The sequence below is a fragment of the Tamandua tetradactyla genome, chromosome 1, assembly GCF_023851605.1.
Source record: "Tamandua tetradactyla isolate mTamTet1 chromosome 1, mTamTet1.pri, whole genome shotgun sequence".
NCBI lineage: Eukaryota > Metazoa > Chordata > Mammalia > Pilosa > Myrmecophagidae > Tamandua > Tamandua tetradactyla.
In genome coordinates this window covers 84,298,614-84,325,738 of record NC_135327.1, presented here as the reverse complement: position 1 = coordinate 84,325,738, position 27,125 = coordinate 84,298,614, and the positions used below count along the sequence as shown (strand labels likewise).

Sequence of the window (27,125 nt, the reverse complement as noted above, 5' to 3'; positions counted from 1 at the left end):
ACACAGCTTTTCTGGGCACATAATCCTTTCAAACCAGCACAGTCCCCAACAAAAGAGAAGGCAAAGGTGGTGTGATATTTTCTCCAGTCTGGTGAGTGCCTGGGAAAAAGAACCTGGAGACGGACCATAGACCCTGGGAAGAGCTAACACATGCTTGTGGTTCCCAAAGAAAAAGGTCATATTGAGCATCACCGGGCCTTCCTGATCCCCAAAAGGCCACCATGGAGCTGGGTGGGACTACCAAATGCACTGCACTTGAAGCCCAGCTCTCTGGAGGCATTTTTCCAGGTGTTCCTGCAGATGAAGGAGTGTGCACTGACTGCTACAGCACAGACCTGCAGCCTAGAGATCACTCATCTCTCATCCACAGGATTCCAACACCAACTACCCCAACAAGCAGACCTAAGTTCTGATGAGCCGACGAAGAGAAATAATTCCCCACCTGAGGAGCCCTAGCAGGCAGAGAAAGGCAGATCTACACCAGACTCAAAACACAAGCCCTGTGAAATAGCACTTCTAGACAGAAAAATCCGTAAATTAAAATAATAATAATAACAGTAATAGTGCTTGAGATTCAAGTGCAGCACACATGTTTTAAAAAGAAAAAGGGGGACAGACAATCGTGGTTCAGTGGCAGAGTTCTCGCCTGCCATGCTGGAGACCAGGGTTCAATTACTGGTGCCTGCCCATGCCAAAAAAAAAAAGGCTGTCTAATTTGAACTGTAAAACTCATAATTTGAACTATAAATTCAGTGGAGACTTAGAGTGTGTGACAGTCATGAGACTCAAGTTAATGGCTTGGAAAATCAGATGCAAGAAACAGCTCAAAGTACAGAACAAAAATGAGACATAAAGCATGGGAGCAGAAATAGGCAATCTGGAGAGAACTAATGTGCTAATGAGAGAAATTCTATATGGAGGAAAAAGATCAGGTGGACAGCTCACGCTTCAACAAATAATAGAAAAAATTTCCCTGAAATGAAGAAAGACGTGTCTGCCAATTGAAAGGATTTATAGTGGTCCAACCTGAATTTATGGGGAAAAAACACACAAATATGGCATGTCTATGTTGGAAAAAACCCCAACACATTAAGGATAAATATAAAAAATTTAAACCATGTAGGCAGAAAGACCAAACAGTTGTATACTTATATTCGACATCTGGAGCAGAATTTTTTTTTACCCTCCCCTCCTCTATACAACCAAAGTATATCAGTACTAATTATGAAATGAAACATTAATAATATTGGCCAGAAAATAAAGCAGGTGGTAAAAAAATCTCTTTTATGGACTTACATATATATAAACATGTTTAAAAAATAAAAGCAATATTATAATGGAAAAAGGAAAAAAGCAATGGATTTACACCTTTGAATTCCATTTATATGTGTTTTTTTTTCCTTTAGGAAACATTTACCTGTATGTATATATTAGTCCATCCCTGAAATGAATTATGGTTTATTTTTTTTTTGAGCCTTAATTTTTGCAGATTTGTCAATGATTTTCTCTAAATTGATCTTTTTCTGTATAGTCATGTTTAATGGATAATTTTGCCAGAGCTATCATTCTATCATCACTTATAGTTGAAAATTTTGATTCATATGAATAACAGATTTACAAATAGAGGAAAGCCTTAAGCACAAAGATGAGTTTGGCAGTATTACATAAAATTCCCATTTTACAATAAATTCCAGAAATTGCCATACTGCTCACCCACAGCTCTAACAATGGTATTGCGTCTTCCAAGTACAATACAATGATTATTAAAGATTAAGTAACAAAAGTGTGCTAACTTGACACTTGGCCATGTATTATTAATTTATTATTAAAATTTAATACTGAGGGTGCAAGGGTAGTTCAGTGGTAGAATTCTCACCTGCCATGCAGGAGACCTGGGTTCAATTCTTGGCCCATGCACTTCCCCAAACCAACAGACAAAAGCAACAAAAACGAACAAAAATTCAACAAATGGTACTGCAATAATGGGATACTCACATGGAAAAAGAATGAAATGTGACCTCACCATACAGCACACACAATAAAAAAAAAAAAAGAAATTCAACACTAACCGCAGGAATTGTTCAAAATGTAGACGAAGAAGATTTTTCGAGGAGGAGCAGTTTGTCATTAACATTGTTTAGAATTGCTGGTGCGTGTTAATGATGAAAAACAGCTCAACTTTTAGTTGGTTTTATTATTGGTTTTAAATCCTCTATCCCCTTAGGACCTGCACTTTTGGCAGATCTCTTCCATCTGCTCCACAGTTGGCAGCAACTGAGAAGAAGTTATTTAAAAGAGAAAATCATCAGACTAACATGGGACTTGATATCAGACTACAGAGAGAAAAAGACTACAACCCCTACCTTTCTTACTCAGCCAAAATGTTATTTACTTAGCCAAGCAAAGGAAGATGTCTAAGGATGCATTTAAGAATATATCACCTATATACCATTATATGGAAAATATCGGAGGAAAGACTAAACCAGATACAAAATGAAAAGAGTCACCTCAATATGAGGAGAGAAAGGGGAGAAACAATTGTGATCAATGGATCTTAGAATATAGGAATACTCACACACATACACACTCTCACACAGATTATTATGCAATAAAATGGCTAATAAACAACTCTAGTAATATAATTTTGAAAGATTCTAAATGATCTCAGTGAAACCTGAGTTGCTGAGTGTGGTGGCAAAATGGTTCTAAGAGTTTCAGAGATGGGAGGGGAGAGAAGAGATAGAGTAACTGAAAGTATGTTAAGGCTGTTATTCTAGTATAGAAAAGAAGGAGAAATGAGGTATTAACATTTGGAAATAGTGTGCCAGAATGCAAGAAATATTTGGGATATATTTGTCTGATTATGAAAGCAGTAAAAGAAGATAAACATTAGTGCCATGGAAAGGTATAGAACTTCCACATTAAGGAGAGAAAAAGCGTGAAATGAAGTGAGGTGAATCAGACCAGCAAGATCAAGAAAAGGAAAAAAAAGAAGAAACCACAAGGTAATATAAATAGCATATGTTTTAGTTTGCTAAAGCTGCCAGAATGCAACACACCAGATAGGTCAGCTTTTAGTAAGGGGATTTGTTAAGTTAAAAATTTATAGTTCTTCAGAGGAAAGACAGCTAGCTAGATTTCATTTGAGGTTCTTTGTTACATGGAAGGCACGTGGTGACATCTGCTGGCCTTCTCTTCTGCCTTCTAGGTTTCCTCGGCTTTCCTAGGGTGATTCCTTTCTGTATCTTCTTAACGTCTGAACTGAGCTTCAAGGGCTGAGATGAGGAATGCTTGAGCTGCGCTGACCTTTCTTCTGACCTCTCTCTTTTACGCCTCCAGCTAATTAAATTAAACCTCAGTCACTGTGGAGGGCACTCCCCTTTGCCGACCGCAAATGTCATCAGCCCTAGATGAGCTTCACATACTGACGATTTAAGTTCGCAGAAACAGAGCAACAGGCGTCATCCCCTGGCCAAGTTGACAGCTGAACCTAACTCACAGTACACATGCAGTGAGATGAAAGTAATAAACTCAAGTATATGGCCATTATATTAAATTTGAAAATATTAATTCTCCCATTAATTGTAGAAATTACCAGATTAAGTTTAAAAAATTAAATTTAAAACCATCACAGTAATAACTTACTCAGATAGGAGTCATCAATGGTATTAAAACCATTATGTGAAAAATATTTACACAGTTTCAAGTAATGTTCCAACGGAGCACCTGTTAATTACAGTGATATGTGATAGCCTTCCACTGGAGAAAACTGGGATGTACTGCCTTAACTATGTTAATGTCACCAATAAAGGGGAAAACTGACATTGTCCACTTCCTGTTGTGACAGATCTAGAAGGTCCCAGTCTCACTATGTAGTAGTAGTCCTGTCCAAAATTCATCACCTGAATCTGATCTTGAAGAAACTATGGACGCATTCAAAATGAGGATAGTCTCTCCAAAACAGTGGCCTCTTGGATTCTTCAAAAATATCATTATATGTAAGACCAAAGTACTTTCATAGATTAAAGAAGAACAAGGAGAAAGGACAACTAAATGCAATGTAAGATCCTGGTATCGAGAAACTACAAAACAAGGGACAATATTGGAAAATAGGTGAAATTTGAATGGGAAATATTTATTAGATAATACTTTTTTCAATGTACAATTTCCTAAAATATTTGCTGGTGAATGGTTAAGATGTCTTTAACTTATTCTCAAATGGTTCAGCCAAACCACACACATGCTCAGAAAGAGACAGAGACAGAAGGAGAGAAAACAAATGTGGCAAAAGTTAATAGTTGGTGAATCTAAACAAAGGGTATAAATGGGAGTTTGTTGTCCTAGTCTTACAATTTTTCTGTAAATGCAAATTTTTTTCAAATACATTTTGAACAGTAGTCATCTATATTCTGCTTCTGAAAAACACACAAAAAAAGATGAAAAAAATAGCCAATGAAAATAAAAGTATTAGAATTGAATATTGAAGGTGCTAAACTTGATTTTACAAAAAAAGACATGATATAAAAGGAATTCCTATTGGAAAGATACAGTAATCCCCCTAAAAATTATGCCCCAACCAACATAACAACTAAAGACATAAAAGATAAAAGTTTTAAAAAATAATAAGGAGGAAAAAAATGAGAACTGGATAAAAAACTACCATTATTTTGAGAGATCTCAGTACACTTCTTGTAGACAAAGTAACAAAGAGAGAAATGGAAAATATGCATTCCGCAAACTGTATGTAAAATAAGTGGTCTAATATATGGTATAAAATAACTATATATACAACCTTAAATCACATAAATAAAAACTTGACACTTTTTATATTTCCATGGAGTAGCTACAAGAAATTGATAGTTTTCTTTGTGAACTATCAAAAAAACAAAGAAAATCACATTTTTTAAAAAATTTAAATTTTCCATGTGTATTTTCTGTTTACAACCCAATTAAATTGGAAATGCATAAAAAAAGATGACCAAAAATGCCTGAACTATTTGAAAATATGAAATGTGCTCCTAAATAACCCGTGATTCAAAGACAAAATTAAAAGGAAAAATAGGAACTAGGTAGAAAGCTCTACATAGAGAAAAGGTGAACTTTTTAAAACATTTATATTTTTAAAAACATATTTTATCTTGGTCTTTGTTTATCCTCTTAATAAGTCAAACACAGATGATATCATGTAACTGATGTTTTTGGAGTGGTCCATTAAAAATGGAATTAAATACCTTTTTCTTGGGTATAATAGAATAGTAGAACTTTCTCTTAAAATTCAATTTTTGTTTTACTGAACTCCAAGTTATTTGTAAATATGTATGAGTTTTAATTTATTGGCATAGTTATTAAACTTCAGCTTATAACAATTTTAAATTCTATTTTGGATTTTGATAGTTTACAAGAATATCTGGAAAGACAACATATATCTCAATTTTGTGACGTTGAAGAGAATGGAGCTAACGTTAATAAATTCATTGATATCTTCTTTCCTGAGTTTAAAAAGATGAAAACCATGAAATTACAAAGGACACTGGCATTAATTAGACCAGATCTCTGTAGAGAAAATCAAGGTAAGAAATGAAGTATGAATCATTTAGTTATTTTTTAGATAAGGTTTGAATTAATCCTTTACAAATATATTAAAAGACATTATTTTAATATTTAACATTGAAGAAAAATTCCTGAGATAAGAACATAGTTAATATTAATTTATTGATTTCTCAATAGTAATGAAACATTTTTGTAGCTAAGGAGTTTATGAAACATTTTCATAGTTAAGGAGTTTTCAAAGTATTTTCTAACCTACAAGTTTGTTTGAGTAGATTTTAACCTAGGAGGAACTATTACGTAATAGTGAAGATTGGAAGCTTTCAGGTCTTAAATGCCTCAATTAAAAGCTAAGTTTAACCATTAATTAATAGCATAACTTGAACAAGATACTTTACCAAATCTATTTCTTTACCTGTAAAACTCAGAAAATTCAATGAGAAAACACATAAAGTAATTGGCATATAGATACTGAATAAGTGCGCATTATAGAGACACAAACATAAGAACATAAATCATAAAATATCACTATTTTTTATTCCCAGTGCACAGAAAATTAGTATTTGTATATTAACCTTGTGTTCTATAACTTGTAACTTTGATTTTTGAATATTGAACCAGCCTTGCATTCTCTAGATAAATCCCCAATTGGCTGTTGTGTATTGTTCTTTTTACATATTATAATTTGTTAATATTTTTTGAGGCTTTTGTGTCTATATTTATGAGGGATATTTGTTTCCTTTTCTTGGAATGTCTCCATCTGGTCTTGGTATCAGTGTAATGCAGACCTCATAACATGAGCTGAGAAGTGTGAACTCCTCTTCTTCTCCTGCAGGAGATAGTGTAGAATTGGTATATATTTCTTTCTTAAATGTTTTCTAGAATTTACTAGTGAAATTATCTGAAACTGGAATTTGGGGGGCGGGGGTTAGGTTTTTGTTTTGCTTTTTTTTACTGCAGATGAGGGCTTTTTAAATCTTCCAATATGTTCCATATTATTTTTAAAATATACTTTATTTTTAGAACAATATACTTTATTAAACAATATACTTTATTAAAAAATAAAAATATGGGCGGGCCGCGGTGGCTCAGCGGGCAAAGTGCTTGCCTGCTATGCCGGAGGACCTCGGTTCGATTCCCGGCCCCAGCCCATGTACCAAAAACGGAGAAACAGAATACAATAAAACAAGAAAATGTTTAAAAGATGTTTCCCTTTCTTCCTTCCTTCCTTCCTTCTATCCTTCCTTCCTTCTCTCTGTCTTTCCTTTAAAAAAAAAAATAAATAAAAAAATAAAAAAAAAAATAAAAAAAAAAAAATAAATAAAAATATATTTTTAGAACAATATACTTTAGAATAATATACTTTATTTTTAGAACAGCTTTAGGTTTACAGGAAAATTTCACAGACAGCACGAAGGATCCTCATATATTTCAATTGCATATGCAAAGCTTTCCCTATTATTAACATCTTGCATTAGTGTGTTACATTTTTAAAAAATAATGAACCAATATGGATACAGTATTACTAGCTGCTATACAGTTCTCTGGGTTTTGCTTAATGCACAATGTCGTATATCAATACCATGCAGTCTTAATGATTATAGCTTTATAGTAAGTCTCGAGTTAGTAGTGCCAGTCCTCCTGCTCTGTTCTTCCTCTTTGTAGTGTGTTGGCTATTCTGGGTCTTTTCTTTTCCAAGTAAAGTTTAGAATCAGTTTGTCAATATGTACCAAATAACTTGCGGGATTTTGATTAAGATTGCCCTGAATCAACAGATCACTTTGGGAAGAACTGACATCCTGACAGCATTGAATTTAAGGACTGATATCTTAACGATATTGAGTTTTCCTAACAGTATTGAGTTTTCCGCTCAGTGAGCAGGGAATGGCAGGGAATATTGCACACCAGCTAAAACTTCCCGGATGTTATTGAATGGGAGTCTTGAGAGGGCACACCTCTGCTTGTTCCTCATCTTGGAAGGGAAATTATCTAGTGATTTATCATGAACGATGATGTTATTGGTATCTTTTTGCAAATGTTCATATTAAGGAAAGGGAAGTGCCCTCTATTTCTGGTTTGCTGGGAGTTTTAGTCATGAATTGTTGTTGGATTTTGTCAAGTGATTTTTCTGCATCTATTGATATGGTCATATCATTTTTCTTTTTTATCCTGTTAATGTGGTGGTAGATTACATTAACTGATTTTCAAGTGTTGTTCTGGCCCTACATACCTGGAATAAATCCTTCTTGGTGCTGGTGTATAATTCTTCTTCTGTGTTTGGGATTTGATTGATTAATATCTTATTTAATGTTTGCACACATGTTCTTGAGAGATATTGGTTTGTATCTTTTCTTTCTTATAGTTTATCTGGTTGTGGTATTATGGCAAAGCGGAGCTTATAGAATAATTTAGCAAGTATTCCTTCAGCTTCTGTTTTCTGGTAGAAATTGTAGAGAATTGGCATCATTTTTCCCTTAAATGTTTGGTAGAATTTGCCAGTGAAACCATTTGGGAGTGGTACTTTATTTTTTGAAAGTTGTTAATAATTGATTCAATTTTTGAGTAGATATGGACCTATTCAAGTTACATATTTCTCATTGTGCAAGTTTTGATAATATCCTACAAGGAGTTTGTCTATTTCATCTAAGTTATCAAAATTAAATATTTATTCATAATATTGTTTTATTAGCCTTTTAATTTTTAGTTAACATTTAAATAATTATGTTATATCTGGTAGTAATAATTTATTCCTGATATTAATTTGTGTCCTGTTTCTTTTTTTCTTTAAGTCTGATTAGTGGTTTACCAATTTAATGAGTTTTTCAAAGAACCAGTTTTGGTTACACTGATTTTCTCTTTTGTTGGCCTGTTTTCAATTTCATGTCTTATACTATAATTTTTATTATTTATTCTCTGATAATCTTTGAGTTTTAACTGGTTTATTAAGAAAATTTCTATTTAAAGTGATCATTTATATGGTTGGATTAACCTCTTCCATGTTTTTAACGGTTTTAAATTCATTGGGATTTTTTTTTCTTTATTAAATCTTTCCCCTTCCCCTCTTTTTCTGCCTTATCTGATTTTAATTGAGCACTTTACATGAATCTATTTTCCATCTTAGCATATCAATTATATTTCATTTTTAAGAATTAATGATTGTTCTACGCTTTGCAATATGCATTTACAATTAATCTAAATCCATTTTCAAACATGATGCCACTTCATGGATACTGCAGGTACCTTAAAGCAGAGGATTTCTAATTCCTTCATCTAATCCCTTATATACTCTTTGTCATTTATTTTGCTTAACCATATGCTGTAATCACCTAATACTTTGTCACTATTATCACCTTGAGAAACAGTTCTCTATTAGATAAGAATAAGAAAAGTAAAAGATTTTATTTTACCTTCATCTTTGACACTCTTCTTTTTTTTTTTTTGGGGGGGGGGTTTATCTGAGTTCCTGATATGCATTATTTTTCTTCTCTCTGTAGAACTTCTTTTAAAATGTCTTTCAAGGGAGCTCTACCAGTGAAAGTTCTTTCAGTTTGGTTGTCGAAGAAAGTCTTTATTTCTCCTTCACTTTAGAATAATTTTAGTAGATAGAAAATTCTAGGTTGGTGTTGCTTCAACATTTTAAATGTTTCACTCCACTATTTTCTTATTTCTATGGTTTCTGATAAGTCTGATGTAATTCTTATCCTCTTCCTGTATACATGAGCTGTTTCCTTTTTCTTGCCTCTTACAAGATTCTCTCTGTCTTTGTTTTCCTGCAGATTGAATATAGCTACCTTTTGTTGTTGTTGTTCTTTATGGATCTGTGGTTTGGTGCCTGTCATTAATTTTGGAAATTTTTCTGCCATTATAGCTTCACATTTTTCTTCTACTTTGTCTCTTCTTTTTTTCTGGTATTTCTATTGTATGTCCAACTTTTGTAACTGTCTTATGGTTCTTGGATATTCTGCTGTGATTTTTCATGATTTTTTCTCTTTGCATTTCAATTGGAAACTTTCTATTTACATATGTGAGGAGGTTATGATTTTTTTTCTGCTGCTGTGTCCCAACTGCTGATGAGCCCATCAAAGGGATTCTTCAGTTTTGTAACAGTAATTTGATGTATAGCATTTCCTTTTGATTCTTTTTAGAGTTTTCATCTCTCATCTTACATTACCTGTCTGTTCTTTCAAGCTGTCTACTTTTTTTTTTCCATCGGAGTCATTGTCATATTTATCAAAGTTTTAAAAATTCTCAATCTATCCTGGTAGTTCCGAAATCTGTGTCATATTATAATCTGGGTCTGATGCTTGCCTTCTCTTTATAGTGTTTTCTCACCTTTTAGCATGTCTTCTCAATTTTCGGTTGAAAGACAGACATGATATTTTGTAACAGGAACTGAGGTAAGTAAGCTTTTATTTTGGGGTTCTACGTCAGTCTGGCTAGGGCTTGTCTGTGTTAAACATTTGCTCTGGCTGTAGGTCCTAGAGGCTGCGGTTTCCTTTAGTTTCCTCTCCTGTTATCTTTGGGTTTTCCTAAAAACTCCTCCCTGTCTTGAGTCTGTGTCCTGTAGTTCTCTCAGCTGTTGTCCACTCTTCCTATACCGGAGGCCCTTTAATGGGGTAAGGTATTAGGGAAGAAGAGAATTCTGTAATCCTGTGACTGAGTTTCAGGTTTCAGTGGGCCTGCGTCCCGGGCTATGACGTTCAGAAGCATGTGTTAGCCTCTGGTTTCCTCCCCAGCATGGGTGGCACGAAGCCTAAAGGAAACTGGGGTTACCTAATTACTCTCTCCCTAGACCAGATAAAGGTCTGATCAGGTGGTTTACTTTACATGACAGGTTTTTGTTATGGAGAACAGTCTGAATGTATTTCAAGATGGTTACTTTTACCTTCCCCTTTCCCAAAATAAGAGGGGATTTTTCTCTGATCTTCATCATGAGACTCCTGATGGGGCTCCTGGAGGTAAAACCCACATTATAGTGTGAACCTTGCTAAGACTGGAGCCCAGGGAGGTTTTGTTGTTGTTGTTGTTGTTTGCAGGGACAAGCACCAGGAATCAAACCCAGGTCTCCGCCATGGCAGGCGAGAGAACTCTGTCACTGAGCCACCATGCCCCCCCCCCAGGGGTTTTTATCTCTAACCCTGGACCACACTCATATTTCAGGAAGTTCATCATTGCTACCCTTTAAATGCTTCTACCTAGTTACTGGCTCCAGTGGTTTCTGTTCTTGGTAAGCTACCTTAGATGTGATTCTCTGCATTCACCTTGTTTCCAGATTTTGGATAGGCAATATGTTCTGTTACCTCACTTGTCTGAGGATATAAGAAAAGCCATTGATTTTCAGTTTGTTCAACTTTTTTCTTGTTCGGAAGTTGAGAGTAGGAAGCCACCACCCCCTTCCCCTATATAACCTGCCTCATTCCCACTCAGAGAATTCCATCCCTTAATCTGAAGGGGTGCTGAAGGAGAGAGTTCAGTCTTCTGTAACTGCTTCCTGGTGACAGAGAGGGTATTGTCCCTGCCTATAAGGGGAGCAGAATTATCTGGCTAGCCTATCTCAGGATTCTTCTGGGAGGGTATGGGGTTTTTGCATCTTTCTTTTTCTGGTGAGACCCCTTGGTTGTCTGTTGATATCTTACAAGGTGTTTGATCTGTACCAAGGCTCATGCTGCTACCCTGGAGGCACAGCATTTGGTCGGGATGATGTGCTGCTGGTTGATGTGGCTCCCCAGAGTTTGATTCAGTCATAGGTGGTTGTGCTCCATGGCATGCAGGGCCTTGGGGAGTCACTTGAATTGAACACAATACTTTGTGAAGCCAATATTACCCTCAAACCAAAGAAATTACATACCAGTTTCTCTAATGAATATAGATGCAAAAATCCTCAACAAAATACTTGCAAATCAAATCCAGCAGCACATTAAAAGAATTATACACCATGACCAAGTGGAATTTATTCCAGGTATGCAAGGATGGTTCAACACATGAAAATTAATTACTGTAATATACTATATCAACAAATCAAAGCAAAAAAACACTTGATTATCTTGATTGATGCAGAAAAGACATTTGACAAAATTCAGCACTCTTTCTTGATGAAAACACTTCAAAGGACAGGAATAGAAGGGAAGCTCCTCAAAATGATAAAGGGAATATATGAAAAACCAACAGATAATATTGGAACAAGACAAGGATATCCACTGTCACCATTGTTATTCAATATTGTGTTGAAAGTTCTAGCAAGGGCAATCAGACAAGAAAAAGAAGTAAAAGTCATCCAAATTGGAAAGGGAGAAGTAAAATTCTCATTGTTTGCAGATGATATGATGCTATACATCAAAAATCCAAAAAAATCCATGGCAAAACTACTAGAGCTAATAAATGAGTACAGCAAAGTGGCATGATACAAGATCAACACCCAAAAATCAGTAATGTTTCTATATACTAGTAATGAACAATCTGAGGAAGAAATCAAGAAATAAAATCCATTTACGATAGCAAGCAAAAGGATAAAATATTTAGGAATAAACTTAAGGATAAAAAAAGACCTATACACAGATAACTATAAGAAATATCTCAAAGAAGTCATGGGAGACCTAAATAAATGGAAGGGCATACCTTGTTCATGGATTGGAAGACTAAATATAGTTAAGATGTCCTTTCTACCCAATTTGATTTATAGATTCAATGCAATGCCCCATATGAAACTTATTCCTACAAGGGATAGGCTAAGCCTATTTAAAATTAGGCCTAAGAATCACCCCAGAGAACCTCTTTCTGTTGCTCAGATGTGACCTCTCTCTCTCTAAGATAACACACCAAGTTTACTCGCTGCCTTCCCCCCTCTACATGGGACATGACTCCCTCCCAGGGGTGTAAACCTCCCTGGCAATGTGAGACAGAAATCCCAAAATGAGACAGGACCTGGCATCGTGGGATTGAGAAAATCTTCTTGACCAAAAAGGGGGAGAGAGAAATGAGACAAAATAAAGTTTCAGTGGCTAAGAGATTTCAAAAAGAGTTGAGATGTTTTCCTGGAGGTTATTCCTACTCATTATATAGATATCCCCTTTTTAGTTTATGGTGTATTGGAGTGGCTGAAGGAAAATACCTGAACTGTAGAGCTGTATTCCAGTAGCCTTGTTTCTTGAAGATGGTTGTATAATGATATAGCTTTTTCAATGTAACTGTGTGATTGTGAAAACCCTTGTGCCAGTTGCTCCTTTTAACTAATGTATGGACAGATAAGTGAAAAATATGGGTAAAAATTAAATAACGAGGAACAAAGGTCAAAATAATTGGATAGATGGAAATACTAGTGGTCAATGAGAGAGAAGAGTGAGGGGTATGGTATGTATGAGTTTTTTCTTTTTTATTTCTTTTTCTGGAGTGATGCAAATGTTCGAAAAGTGAACGTTTTGCAACTTTTCAAGTTCACAGCCTCACCCTGCCACCCCTGAATTCTGCACATCAGTTTATGGCACTCCTAGACCTGCGCATACACAGGGCCCCCAGTAACATCCTTCAGCTCTGGGAGCATCAGTTTATGGCACTTCTAGACCTGGGCATGCACATAGCCCTTCATCATGCTTCCTAGCTCTGAGAAAGTTCTGATGTGCTAATCTGGGTCACATCTGCCTTCAGCCCGTGAATGCTGCCACAGCTCTACATATGCACACAAAGGGCCCTGTGCCCTAGACAAGCACACAACAGGGTTACAGTCTCCAGATTTGTGCACCCATACAGCTACATCCTCCCAGGCTGCTGGGTGCCTGCATTCACAAGCACAAGTATAACATTCCCAACCTATGCCTGTACCTGCCCTGAAATACATCACTACACAGTTGTGCCCTGCCCCGTGCCCTGCCCCATACCCTGTACCCTACTACATGTCCATGCCCCGTGCCCTGCCCCATACCCTGTACCCTACTACATGTCCATCCCCTAAACACCAGGCTTTAGACTACTGAAAGAAATCAACTCCAAAGCCAAGTCAATCAAGATATTTATATGTAACAAAAACAACAGAAGATCACTAAGCATATCACAATGCAGACAGATACAGCCCAGACTAATAACCAAATTAAAACACCAGAGGAGACACAGATGCTGGAACAACTAATCAAAGATGTTCATATAATTCTATTAAACAAAATAAGTGGGATGGCAAATGACACAAAGGAGATCAAGAAGACAATAGAAGAGCATAAAGAGAAATTTGAAAGAATAAATGGAAAAATAGCAGATATCACAGAGATTAAAGACTCTGTTGACCAAATAAAAAGCATACTAGAGGCACACAACACCAAATTTGAAGAGACAGAAGACAGAATAAGTGAATTAGAGGACAGGACAACTAATTTCAAACACTCATAAAAGCAAATGGAAAATTTTAAATGGGATCTCAGGGAAATGATAGTCAGAACAAAGCACGCAAATATAAGAATCATTGTTATCCCGGAAGGAGAATAGTAAAGTGCTAGGAAGAGTAGTTGAGGATATAAGGGAGGAAAACTTCCCAACCCTCATAAAGGACGAATATACAAGTCAAAGTAGTCCAATAAACTCCAAACAGAATAAATCCAAATAGGTGTTCCCCAAGACACATACTAATCAGTCTGTCAAATGTTGAAGAGAAGCAGAAAATTCTGAAAGCAGCAGGAGAAAAACAATCTACTATATACAAGGGAAACCAAATAAGACTGATCCCAGACTACTCAACTAGCACCATAGAGGTGAGCAGGCAGTGGTATGATATTTTTAAGATCCTGAAAGAGAAAGTCTTCCAGCCAAGAATTCTGTACCCACCCAAATTGTCCTTCAAAACTGAGGGAGATACTAAAATTTTCACAAACAAGCCCTGAAAGAATCTGTCAACAAGACACCAGCCCTATAAGAAATACTAAAGGGAGTTCTGCCAGTTGATAAAAGAGACAGGAGAGGGAGGTCTGGAGGAGGGCACAGAATTGAAGAGTACCACTAAAGGTAACTTAAAGGATGAAAAGAGAAAGAGGGAAAAGAATATATAGATCTGACAAATAAAATTACAAAAAGATAAGATGGTGGATTCAAGAAACATCTTTTCAGTAATAACTTTGAAGGTTAATGGACTAAACTAGCCAATTGAAAGATACAGATTGGCAGAATGGATTAAGAAACATAATCCAGCTATATGCTGCTTACAAGATACTTATCTTAGACACAAGGATACAAATAGAGTGAAAGTGAAAGGATGGGAAAAGATTTTCCATCTAAGTTGTAACCAAAAGAAAGCACGATACTATACTAGTATTGGACAAAATAGACTGTAAATGTAAAAACATCATAAGAGAAAGAAAGACACCATATATTAATTAAAGGGTCAACTCACCAAGAAGATATAACAATCATAGATATTTATGCTCCCAATCAAGGAGCTCCAAAGTACTGTCTCGACATTGGCAAAACTGAAGGGAGCGATAGATGTTTCAACAGTAATAGTAGAAGACGTCAATACATCATTCTCCTATAGATAGAACAACCAGACAAAAGCTCAACAAGGAAATAGAGAAGTTAAACAACTTGATAAATGAATTATACCTAACAGACATATATAGGTCATTACACCTCAAAACACAAGGATATGCATTCTTCTCTAGTGCTCATGGAACATTCTCCAGGATAGATCATATGCTGGGGCACAAAAAAGGTCGTTATAAATTTTGAAACATTGAAATTAGACAGAGCAATTTCTCTGATCATAATGGAATGAAGAAAAAAAATGTTCCAAAAAATTATCATAGTGATGAATATGTGATGATATTGTGAGCCATTGGTTGTATACTATGTATGAAATGTTCCTATGTTAAGAATGTTTGCATGTTCATTGTTTAATTAATAAAAATATTTAAAAAATTTCCCACTAAAAGAGCATGAATGTACCTTTACATCCATCTTAGCCTTAGGGCAATTTTTTTCTTTAAAATTCAATAGAATGTCCTTGTTAAAACATGTATATTTCTTAATTTAAATGAAACTGAACATCTTTTCATGTGTTTTAAATGCATTTTCTATTTCAGAGTTTGTTATGTTCTAGTTTGCTAGCTGCCAGAATGCAATATACCAGAAATGGAATGGCTTTTAAAAAGGGGAATTTAATAAGTTGCTAGTTTACAGTTCTAAGGCCAAGAAAATGTCCCAATTAAAACAAGTCTATAGAAATGTCCAATCTAAAGTATCCGTGTAAAGATACCTTGGTTCAAGAAGGCCAATGAAGTTCAGGGTTTCTCTCTCAAGTGAGAAGGCACATGGTGAACATAGTCAGGGCTTCTCTCCCATCTGGGAGAGCACATGGCAAACATGGTGTCATCTGCTAGTTTTTTCTCCTGGCTTCCTGTTTCATGAAGCTCCCCAGGAGGCATTTTTCTTCTTCATCTCCAAAGATCGATGGCTGGTGGACTCTGCTTCTCATGGCTATCTTGTTCTCTTCTGCTCTTTCTGAATCTCTTTCATTCTCCAAAATGTTCCCTCTTTTATAACTCCAGAAACTAATCAAGACCCACCCAAATGGGTAGAGACACATTTCTCCCAATCCAGCTTAACAATCACTCTTGATTGGGTTACATGTTCAGGGAGTTGATCTAATTACAGATTCAAACATACAGTATTGAATAGGAATTATTCTGCCTTTATGTAATAGGATTTAGATTAAAACATGGCTTTTCTAGTTACATCATTTCAAACCAGCACAATTAATAATGTTCTTTATCATAGCTTCTACACAGATTATGGGGTGCTTCTCATAATTTTGAACAATGCTTAGTATGTATTTTAAGGAGAGTAGCCCTGCCATTAAAAAGTTTATTTTATATTTCTACTTTTTTATTAGAGAAGTTGTAGGCTAACAGAAAATGCATGCATAAAGTGCAGAGATCCCTTATCCCTTACCCCACATACACTTTCCCATTTATTAACACTGCATTAGAGTTGTACTTTTGTTAAAATTGAGGAAAAGATATTATTATACTGTTAACTGTTGTCCATAGTTTATGCTAGGGTTCACTGTTTCTGTTGTACAGTCTTATGGCATTTAAAAAATTATTGTAGTAATACATATAGAACCTAAAATTTTCTCTTTTAACCACATTCTAAAATATAATTTGGTGGTGTTAGTTACATTCACAATGTTGTGCTACCATCATCACCATCCATTACCAAATGTTTCACTCATCCCAAATAGAAACTATACATTTTCAGCCTTAACTCCTTATTCCCTATCTACACCCCATCCCTGGTAATCTGCATTCTAGATTCTGACTCTATGAACTTGCTTATTCTGATTATTTTATATCAGTGAGATCATACAATGTTTGTCCTTTTGTGTTTGGCTTATTTTAGTCATATGATGTTTTCAAGGTTCATCTATGTTGTCACATGTATAATAACATCATTCCTTTTTATGGATGAATAGTAATCCATTGTATGTGTACCTCCATATACACTTTGTTTATCTGTTCATCTATTGATGGACACTAGGTGGCTTAGATCTTTTGGCAATTGGAAATAATGCTGCTGTGAACATTGGCATATAAATATCTATTTGTGTTCCTGCTTTCCTAAAAGTGGAATTGCTGAACTGTTTTCTAAATTAACTTTTCTGAGGAACCACCAAACTATGTTCCACTGTGGCTGCACCATTTTCCATTCCTGTGTACAATGACAGAGTGTTCCTATTTTTTTTGTTTTCTTAAAGTGGATGCAAAATAGTATTTTTTATTTTTAACTTTTTTAATTGTATAGTATAACATATGTACAAACAAAGAAATAAAGAAGCAGTAGTTTTCAAAGCACTCTTTAACAAGTAGTCAGAGGACAGATCCCAGAGTCTGTAATGGGCTACAACATGACCCTCTCATATTTTTCCTTCTAACTGTTCCAGAATATAGGAGGCTAGAGAGCTTAAATATTTTTTTTATCATCACAATTGACTGTTTTTCCTTCTTTTCTGTGAAAAGTAACATATATACAAAAAAAGCTATAAATTTCAAAGCACAGCACCACAGTTAGCTGTAGAACATGTTTCAGAGTTTGACATGGGTTACAATTTCACAGTTTTAGGTTTTTACTTCTAGCTGCTCTAAAATTCTGGAATCTAAAAGAGACATCAAGTTAATGATTCAGCATTCATATTTATTTGTTAAATCCTATTTTCTCTGTATAACTCCATCATCACCTTTGATCTTTCCATCACTCTTTTTTGGGTGTTTGGACTATGGCAATTCTAAATTTTTCATATTGGAAGGGTCTGTCACTAATATGGGGTAGGGAGATGGAACTATCTGATGTTCTGCAGAGGCTGGGCTAGGTTTCAGGACTTATCTGGACCAGGGACCCATCTGGAGGTTGTAGGTTTCTGGAAAGTTACTCTACTGTGTGGAATACTTGTGGAATCTTAGAAATTGCCCTGGGTGTTGTTTAGGATTGGCTGGAATGGTCCTGGCTGGGGGTTGGCAAGTTATGATAGGTAGCAAGGTCTAACTGAAGCTTGTGTAAGAGCAACCTCCAGAGTAGCCTCTTGACTCTATTTTAACTCTCTCAGCCACTGAAACTTTATTAATTACACTTCTCTTCCCCAATTTGGTCAGGATGGAATTGTTGATCCCATGGTTCCAGGTATGGATTCATCCCTGGAAGTCATCTCCCTCATTGCCAGGGAGACTCTCACCTGTTATGTCCCACGTAGTGGGGGAGGGCAGTTATTTCACTTTGGAGTTGGGCTTACATCTGAGCAACAAAAGAGGCCCTCCAGACTTAGGCATGCCTATAGGTTGCATAAACTTCTCAGCTACCTACATAAGCTTCACAAGAGTAAGCCTCAGGATCGAAGGCATGCCTATTGATTTGGATGTCCCTAAAGTTTGACACACTATAATCTATAATGGGATTCCCTGATGGTAAGGTATAATAGTTCCATATTCTTTCTCCCATCTCTCATGGGACTTTGCCAATACTTTTTGATTATCTGTATAATATACTCTAGGATGTTTCCAGACATTACAATAATCTATACAAGATCAGAGGACCTCTTTTCTTATTCTGGGCTCCCTATGTTTCAATTATTCAAATGTGCTATGCAGATAGGTTGAATTAGATTGTGCACTACAGAAAATTTCAGTTCCAGACCAAATGAACCTTACTTCCATTGGTCTCAAAGAGTATATGTGGTTCTAAAATACAGACACTGTCCTCCTTCACCCTATATTCTGAATTACTTTAACCCCAACCTGTTCGGCTTTGTTCTTATCTCTAAATATCAGGTTATATATATATAACAGCCTCCCCAAATCCATAAATAATAATCATCACTCTGTGATTTATTAATATAATCACTCCAAGATTATATAAATGTGTCTGCTCTAAAAGCTTACAATCTAGGCCCAGTTTTCTTATAAGCATTTTCTAAGGGTGACCATACCATTCTTGTTCTTTTGTTTCTGGCTTACTTTGTTTCATCAAATGTTCCACATGTTCATTCACATTGTTACATGCCTCACGACTTAGTTCCTTTTTGTAGCAGCACAACCTTCACTCATAAGTATACCCCATTATTCACCAATCTGCTTCTCTGTCAGTGCCTCCTTCAGCCACCTGCATTAATCTGGCATCATGTAGAGGACTCAAGGTCCACAGTCCATCGTCATTCTCAATTTTATGTAATTTCATTGTTCTCAAGAGAAAGGAAACCAATAAACACACCCTCACCAAATAGGAAATCTAAACCTCCTCTTAATTCTTGTCCCTTCCCCTTTATTTACCTCTGCTGTTGCTGTGGTAGTGCTGATGGTTTCCTTTTGGACGTAGCTCATAGCATGCAATAGTAGTTTTCCCCCTGTACCCTGGACTTAAATACTCTTTGTACAAGAGTTATATCTTTGAAGTAATTCTTGTGAGAACGAATTCATATTTCTAGTGTTAATCAGTGGAACACGTAGGTCTATAAAACCCCTTTCAATCTTGTTCATGTTCAATAAGGTAACATTACTTACATTCCCACTAGAGAGCCACCTTCACTCCTATATATTCCCTTACATTGGAGTTCAACCTCACTAGCTAACAGTTTACCTGTGTCTAGATTCTATGTATCTCTAAGTTCCCTATGTACTGTATTATAATCCTCTGGTTATACCTTTATGCTGGTCATAAAAGTGGAATCATACAGTATCTATCCTTTTTGTGTCTGACTAATTTCACTCAGCATTATGTAGTCAAGGCTCATCCATCTTGTCATGTGCTTCAGGATTTCATTTTGGCTTACTGCTGCATAATATTCATCATATGCATATACCACATTTTGTTGATCCACTTGTCTGTTGATGGGCATTTGGTTTGTTTCTATCTTTTGGCGATTGTGAATAATACTGCTGTGAACATAGTTGTGCAAATGTCTGTGTTGTTGCTTTCAGCAATTCTGGGTATACACCAGATAGTGCTATTGCTGGGTCATGGGCAACTCGATGTTTAGTTTCCTAAGGAATCACCAAATAGTCTTCCATAGTGGCTGCACCATTATACATTCCCACCAGCAGTGCATAAGTGTCCCAGTTTTTCCACATCCTCCCCAACATTTATAGTTTCCTGTTTTTTAATAGCAGCCATTCTTATAGCTGTGAAGTTGTATCTCATTGTAGTCTTGATCTGCATTTCTCTTATAGCCAATGAAAATGAGCACCTCTTCATGTGCTTTTGAGTCATCTGTATTTGCTCTTCAGGAAAATGCCTATTCTTATCTTTAGCCCATTTTATAATTGGGTCGTTTGTTCTTTTGTTGTTGAGTTGTATGATTTCTTTGCATATACAGGAAATCAAACCTTTGTCTGATATGTGATTTCCAAATATTTTCTCCCATTGAGTTCAGTGCCTTTTCACCTTTTTGACAGTCTTTTGAAATACAAAAGCATTTGATTTTGAGGAGTTTCCATTTATCTATTTTTTCTTTTGTTGCTTGTGCTTTGGGTGTAAAGTTTAGGAAGCTAACTCCTATTACTAGATCTTGAAGATGTTTCCCTACAGTTTCTCTTAGAAGCTTTGTGGTGCTAGTTCTTATAATTAGGTGTTTGGTGCACTTTGAGTTAATTTTTGTGTAGGGTGTAAGATAGGGGTCCTCTTTCATTCTCTTGGCTATTGATATCCAGTATCTTCTGTGCCCAATTATTGAAAAAACTATATTGTCCCAATTCAGAGGATTTGGGGGCCTTGTCGGAATCAGTTGACCATAGATTTGGTGGTCTATTTCTGCACTCTCAATTCGATTCCATTGGTCAATGCTTCTGTCTTTGTGCCAGTACCATGCTGTACTGACCACTGTGTCTTTATGACAGGTTTTAAAATCAGGGAATGTTAATCCTCCTACTTTGTTCCTCTTTTTTAGGATGCTTTTAGCTATTCAGAGTCTCTTTCCCTTCCAGATGGATTTGCTAATTAGCTTTTCCATAACTTCAAAATAGGTTGTTGGAATTTTGATTGGTACTGCATTGAATCTATAGATCGGTTTGGGGAGTGCCGGATGTAATATCAGCCTCATCTCAAAAACCCTCTGCCTAGCAACTCCTGACATCACTGCCAGATGTAAAAACTCGTCTTCTTATTGCTAGCCCTCTACCCAGTAACTCATTACCTCACATCACACCACTTCATTCTTGCCCCCTGATTGGCCTGACCTTCATTGCAACACCCATTCCACTCACCAATCACTGCATCCCCCGATCCCCCCTCCCTATTTCTGCTACCCCACTATATAAGCCTCAGCACTTCCTCTAATAAACGTTCTGGTGCCCACGCCTTGCCAGCTCCTCCAGTTCCCATGAGTCCTCCTTTGTTCTCGCGTGCCCTCCAGACCTCCGAGCCCCCGGATTCTCGGCCGGATCGCGACCTGTTGGTTTCCCCCATCGCCGAGAGGCAGACCCCAGGTGGGAGACCCGGCAAAAGCTCCCACAGGGGAGACTTGACATCTTAACTATATTTAGCCTTCCTATCCATGAGCAGGGAATGTCTTTCCACCTATTTAGGTCTCCTTTGATTTTTTTAATCAATGTTATGTAGTTTTCAGTGTACAAGACCTTTACATCCCTAGTTAAGTTCATTCCTAGTACTTGATTCTTTTATTTTCTATTTTGAATGGATTTTTTTCCTTACCTGACTCCTCATCTAGGTCATTGCTTGTGTGTAGAAATGGTACTGATTTTTGCACATTAATTTTATATTGCACCACCTTGCTGAATTTATTTATTATCCCAAGTAACTTTGCTGTGGTTTCTCGGGATCTTCCAAGTATAGTATCATATCATCTTCAAATAACGAGAGTTTTACTTCTTCCTTTCCAATTTGAATGCCTTTTATTCCTTTGTCGTGTCCGATTGCTCTAGCTACAACTTCTAGCACAATGTTGAATAATAGTGGTGACAGTGGGCATCCTTGTCTTGTTCCTGATCTTAGGGGAAAAGTTTTCAGTCTCTCTCCATTGAGTACGATGCCAGCTATCAGTTTTTCAGATATTTCCTTTATCATATTGAGGTAGTAACCTTTGTTTCCTATCTTTTGGAGTGTTTTTATCAGAAAAGGATGCTAAATTTTGTTAAATGCTTTTTCAGCATCAATCGAGGCAATCATATGATTTTTCCTTTTCGATTTGTTGTGCTATAGTACATTAATTGATTTTCTTGCATTGAACCATCCTTGCATTCCTGGTATAAACTCTACTTGGTCATGATGTATAATTCTTTTAATGTGTTGTTGGATTTGATTTGCTAATATTTTATTGAGAATTTTTGCATCTATGTTCATTGGAGAGATTGGCCTGTAGTTGTCCTTTCTTATAGCATCCTTATCCAGTTTTGGTATTATAATGATATTAGCTTCATAAAATGAGTTAGGTAGAGTTCCTTTTTCCTAAATTTTTTGGAAAAGTTTGAGCAGGATCATTTCTTTTCAGAATGTTTGATAAAATTTCCCTGTGAAACCATCTGGCCCTGAGCTTTTCTTTGTAGGAAGATTTTGATGGCTGATTGAATCTATTTACTTGTGATTAGTTTGCTGAGATCTTCTATTTCTTCCTGAGTCAGTGTATCTTATTTGTGTGTCTCCAGGAATTTGTCCATTTCATCAAAGTTGTCTAGTTTGTTGGCACATAGTTGTTCATAGTATTCTCTTATGATTTCTTTTATTTCTTCATAGTCTGTGGTGGTGCACCCCTTCTTATTTCTGATTTTGCTTGTTTGCATTTCTCTCTTGTTTTCTTTGTCAGTCTTGCTAGTGGCCCATCAATTTTACTGATTTTCTCAAAGAACCAACTTTTGGTTTTATTGATTCTTTCTATTGTTCTTTTGTTCTCCCTTTCCTTTATCTCTGCTTTAATCTTTGTTATTTCTCTTCTCCTATTTGCTTTGGGGTTAGTTTGCCATTCTTTCTCAAGTTCCTCCAAGTGTACTGTTACATCCTCAATTTTGCTCCTTCTTATCTTTTAATATAGGCATTTAGGGCAATAAATTTCTCTCTCAGCACAGTCTTTGCTGCATCCCATACGTTCTGATAATTTGTATTTTCATTTTTATTCTTCACCAGATAGCTACTGATTTCTCTAACAATTTCTTCTTTGACCCACTGGTTGTTTAAGAGTATGTTATTTGATCTCCTTGTATTTGTGAATGTTCTTGTTCTTTGGTGTTTATTGAGATCCAGCTTCATCCATTGTGATCATAGAAAGTGCTTTGAATAATTTCAATATTTTTAAATTTATAAAGACCTGTTTTGTGCCCCAGCATATAATCTATCCTGGAGAATTTTCCATGAGCACTAGAGAAGAATGTATATCCTTGTGCTTTGGGGTGTAATGACCTATATGTATCTGTGAGGTCTAATTCATTTATCAAGTTGTTTGACTTCTCTGTTTCCTTGTTGATCTTCTGTCTGGTTGTTCTATCTATAGAGGAGAGTAGTGTATTGAAGTCTTCTACTATTATTTTTGAAACGTCTATCACTCCCTTCAGTTTTGCCAATGTCTGTCTCATGTACTTTGGAGCTTATTAATTGGAAGCATAAACATTTATAATTGTTATATCTTCTTGGTTAATTGATCCTTTAATTAGTATATAGTGTCCTTTTTTGTCTCTTATGATGTCTTTACATTTAAAATCTATTTTGTCCAATATTAGTATGCTAATAGTAAACTCCTGCTTTCTTTTGTTTACAGCTTGTATAGAAAACCTTTTTCCATCCTTTCACTTTCACTCTATTTGTATCGTCGTGTCTAAGATGTAAGCAGCATTTAGCTGGATTATGCTTCTTGATCCATTCTGCCAATCTGTATCTTTTAACGGGTCACTTTAATCTGTTAATATTCAAAGTTATTACTGAAAAGGCATTTCTTGATTCCACCATCTTATCTTTTTATTTTCTTTGTCAGATCTATATATTCTTTTCCCTCTTACTTTTTGTATTCTTTAAATTACCCTTAATGGTACTCTTCAATTCTGTGCCCTCCTCCAGACTCTCTCTCTTGTCTTTTTTTTTTTTTTTTTTTTCAGTTGGCAGAACTCCTTTTAGTATTTCTTGTAGGACTGGTCTCTTGTTGACAAATTCTTTCAGGACTTCTTTGTCTGTGAAAACTCTAATCTCCTCCTCAATTTTGAAGGACATTTGGTTGGGTTCAGATTCCTTGGCTGGAAGTCTTTCTCTTTCAGGATTTAAAACGTATCATACCTCTGCCTTCTCATATCCAGGGTGCTAGTTGTGTAGTCTGAACTCACTCCTATTTGGTTTCCCTTGATTGTAGTGATGTTTTCTTCTTGCTGTCTTCAGGATTTTCTGCTTCTCTTCAACATTTGAGGACTGATTAAGATATACCTTGGAGAAGGTCTATTTGAATTTATTCTGTTTGAAGTTCATTGGCCTTCTTTGACTTGTTTATTTATGTCCTTTATGAGGGTTGGGAAGTTTCCCCTCATTATATCCTCAACTACTCCCTAGCCCTCTACTTCTCTCTTCTCCTTCTGGGACACCAGTGATTCTTATATTTGTGTGCTTTGTTTTGTTTATCATTTCCCTGAGATCCAATTCCATTTTTCTCCATCTTTTTTGCCATTCACTGTTTTGAGTGTTCAAAGTCAGTTATCCTGTCCTCTATTTCACTTGTTCTTTCTTCTGTCTCTTCAAATCTAGTGCTGTGTGCCTCTAGTATGTTTTTTATTTGGTCAGCAGAGTCTTCAATCTCAGTGATATCCATTATTTTTCTATTTATTCTTTCAAATTCCTCTTTATGCTCTTCTGCTGTCTCCTTGATCTTCTTTATGTCATTTGCCTTCCCACTTATTTTATTAAGTAGAATTATATGAACATCTTTGATTAGTTGTTCCAACATCTGTGTCTCCTCTGGTGTTTTAATTAGGCAGGGCTATATCTGTCTGCAGTGTGATATGCTTAGTGATCTTCTACTGTCTTTGTGGTATGTAAATATCTTGATTGATTTACTTTGGGAGTTGATTTTTTTCAGTAGTCTAAGGCCTTTTGTTTGCAGGATGGTTATACAGTAGTGTGCAGGGTTTGAGCGGGGCACTCAGTGTGGTGATTTGTTTCAAGGCAGGTATAGGTGCAGGTTGGGGATGTTACACTGATACTTGTAAATGTGGGCACCCAGCAGTCAAGGAGGATGTAGCTGTGTTGGGTGTACCAGTCTAAGGGGTATAACCCTGGCGTACTCTGGTCTAAGGCACGGGACCCTTTGTGTGCATGTGTTGAGCTGTGGCAGCAGGTTGGCGTTATGCTTTCATGGATTGGGGGCAGATGTGACCCCACTACACAGCTTTCTCAGAGCTGGGAAGTATGGTTGAGGGCCATGCGCATGCATGTGTTCTATGACTGCTGTAAAGTGCAGTTCCCAGAGCTGAATGATGTGATTGGCGGCCCTTGCGCACTGTAGGCCTAGGAGTGCTGCAAACTGTGTGTAGAGTTCAGGGGGTGGGTAAGTGAGGCTTTGCAACACTATGGCTGGGTTCAGGGGTAGCCTAGGTATGGAGGTTAGAACCCGCAGCCTTTATGCACTGGCAATAGCCTTCAGGGAACAGGGAGGGGGAGGTAGTGCTCAGGAGGGGTACAGGAGAGGTGGGTTGGGCTGCACTTGGTATGGGGGTGGGGGGGAGGTACATGCACTGGGGGCTGGTGGGGTGGGGGTGCCTGGAGCATGGGCAATGGGAGCAGGTGACAGAGTTTGGGTACATGGAGTGTGGAGTGAGTGGCCGATCATTGGGATGTACTGGTGAGGGCAGTGCACCCAAGAAACATGGCCTGCCTTACTTCCTAGTTCCTGGGTTCCTTCTATGCACTCCCATGGGCTCTTCCCCCATGCACCAGGTTCCAGCTTTCTGCTTCTCAGTTCCTCAGCCTCTGCAACCAGGGCTGCCCCATCTGGTACAGAAGGCTCTCCCAGTTCAGCCACCTCCCTGAATCACTGTCTCAGTCCTGAAATGGTATTATATTGTTGATTTGATGGGAATTTCTCTAATGGCTAATGAAGTTGAGCATCTTTTCATTTGCTTTTTGGTCATTTGTTTATCTTCTTTAGAGAAATGCCTGTTCAAATCTTTTGCCATTTTTAATTGGGTTGTTTGTTTTTTTGTTGTTGAGTGTAAGATTTCTTTATATATTATGGATATTAAACCCTTATTGGATATATGGTTTCCACATATTTTCTCCCATTTGAATAGGTTGTCTTTTTTTCTTTCATGATAAAGTCCTTTGATGCACAAAAGTTTTTAATTAAAATGAGGTCTTATTTATCCATTTTTTCTTTTGTTTCTCATGCTTTTGTTGTAAAGCCTAAGAAAGCATTGCCTAACACGTGGCCCTGAAGATGTTACCCTCAGCTTTCTTTAGGAATTTTATAGTTTGTTTTCATATATTTGGGTCTTTGATCAATTTTGAATTAATTTTTGTATATGGTGTGAGGTAGGGGTATACTTTCATTCTTTTGCACATGATTATCCAGTTTCTCAGCCAGCTTGTTAAAGAAACTATTCTTTCCTCGCTGAGTGGACTTGGCACTCTTACCAATAATCAGTTGGCCATAGATGTGAAGATTTATTTCTGACTTCTCAATTTAATTCCATTGGTTTGTATGTTGGTTCTTGTGACAGTACCACACTACTTTCATTATTTTAGCTTGGTAATGCGTTTTAACTTGGTAAGTGTGAGTCCTCAAACTTCTTTCTTTTTCAAGATGGTTTTGGCTATTTTGGTCCCCTTCTTCCCCTTCCATGTAAATTTGATGATGGTCTTTTTCATTTCTGCAAAGGAGGCTGATAATATTTTTATTTGAATTACATTGAATCTGTATATCACTTTGGGTAGAACTGACAGCTTAACCATATTTACTCTACTAATCTGTGAACATGGAATGTCACTCCATTTACCTAGGTCTTCTTTGGTTTTGTTCAGAAATGTTTTGCTTTGTTAGTATAAAAGTCCTTTAAATCTCTGGTTAAATTTATGCCTAGATATTTGATTGTTTTTTTGTTGCTATTTTAAGTGGATTTTTTTCCTGATTTGCTCTTCAG

At 36.5% G+C, this 27,125-nt stretch overlaps 1 protein-coding gene across 7 annotated transcripts in view; it reads left to right on the top strand.

Moving 5' to 3' along the window:
* Window positions 1-27,125, top strand: part of NME8 (NME/NM23 family member 8) — an 80,687-nt gene that overhangs the window by 20,501 nt on the left and 33,061 nt on the right. For all 7 annotated transcript variants that reach the window (XM_077119613.1, XM_077119592.1, XM_077119574.1 and 4 more), the window contains one exon: window positions 5,395-5,570. In XM_077119613.1, the coding sequence (XP_076975728.1) occupies window positions 5,395-5,570 (176 nt within the window). The remainder of the gene's footprint in view (window positions 1-5,394; window positions 5,571-27,125) is intronic.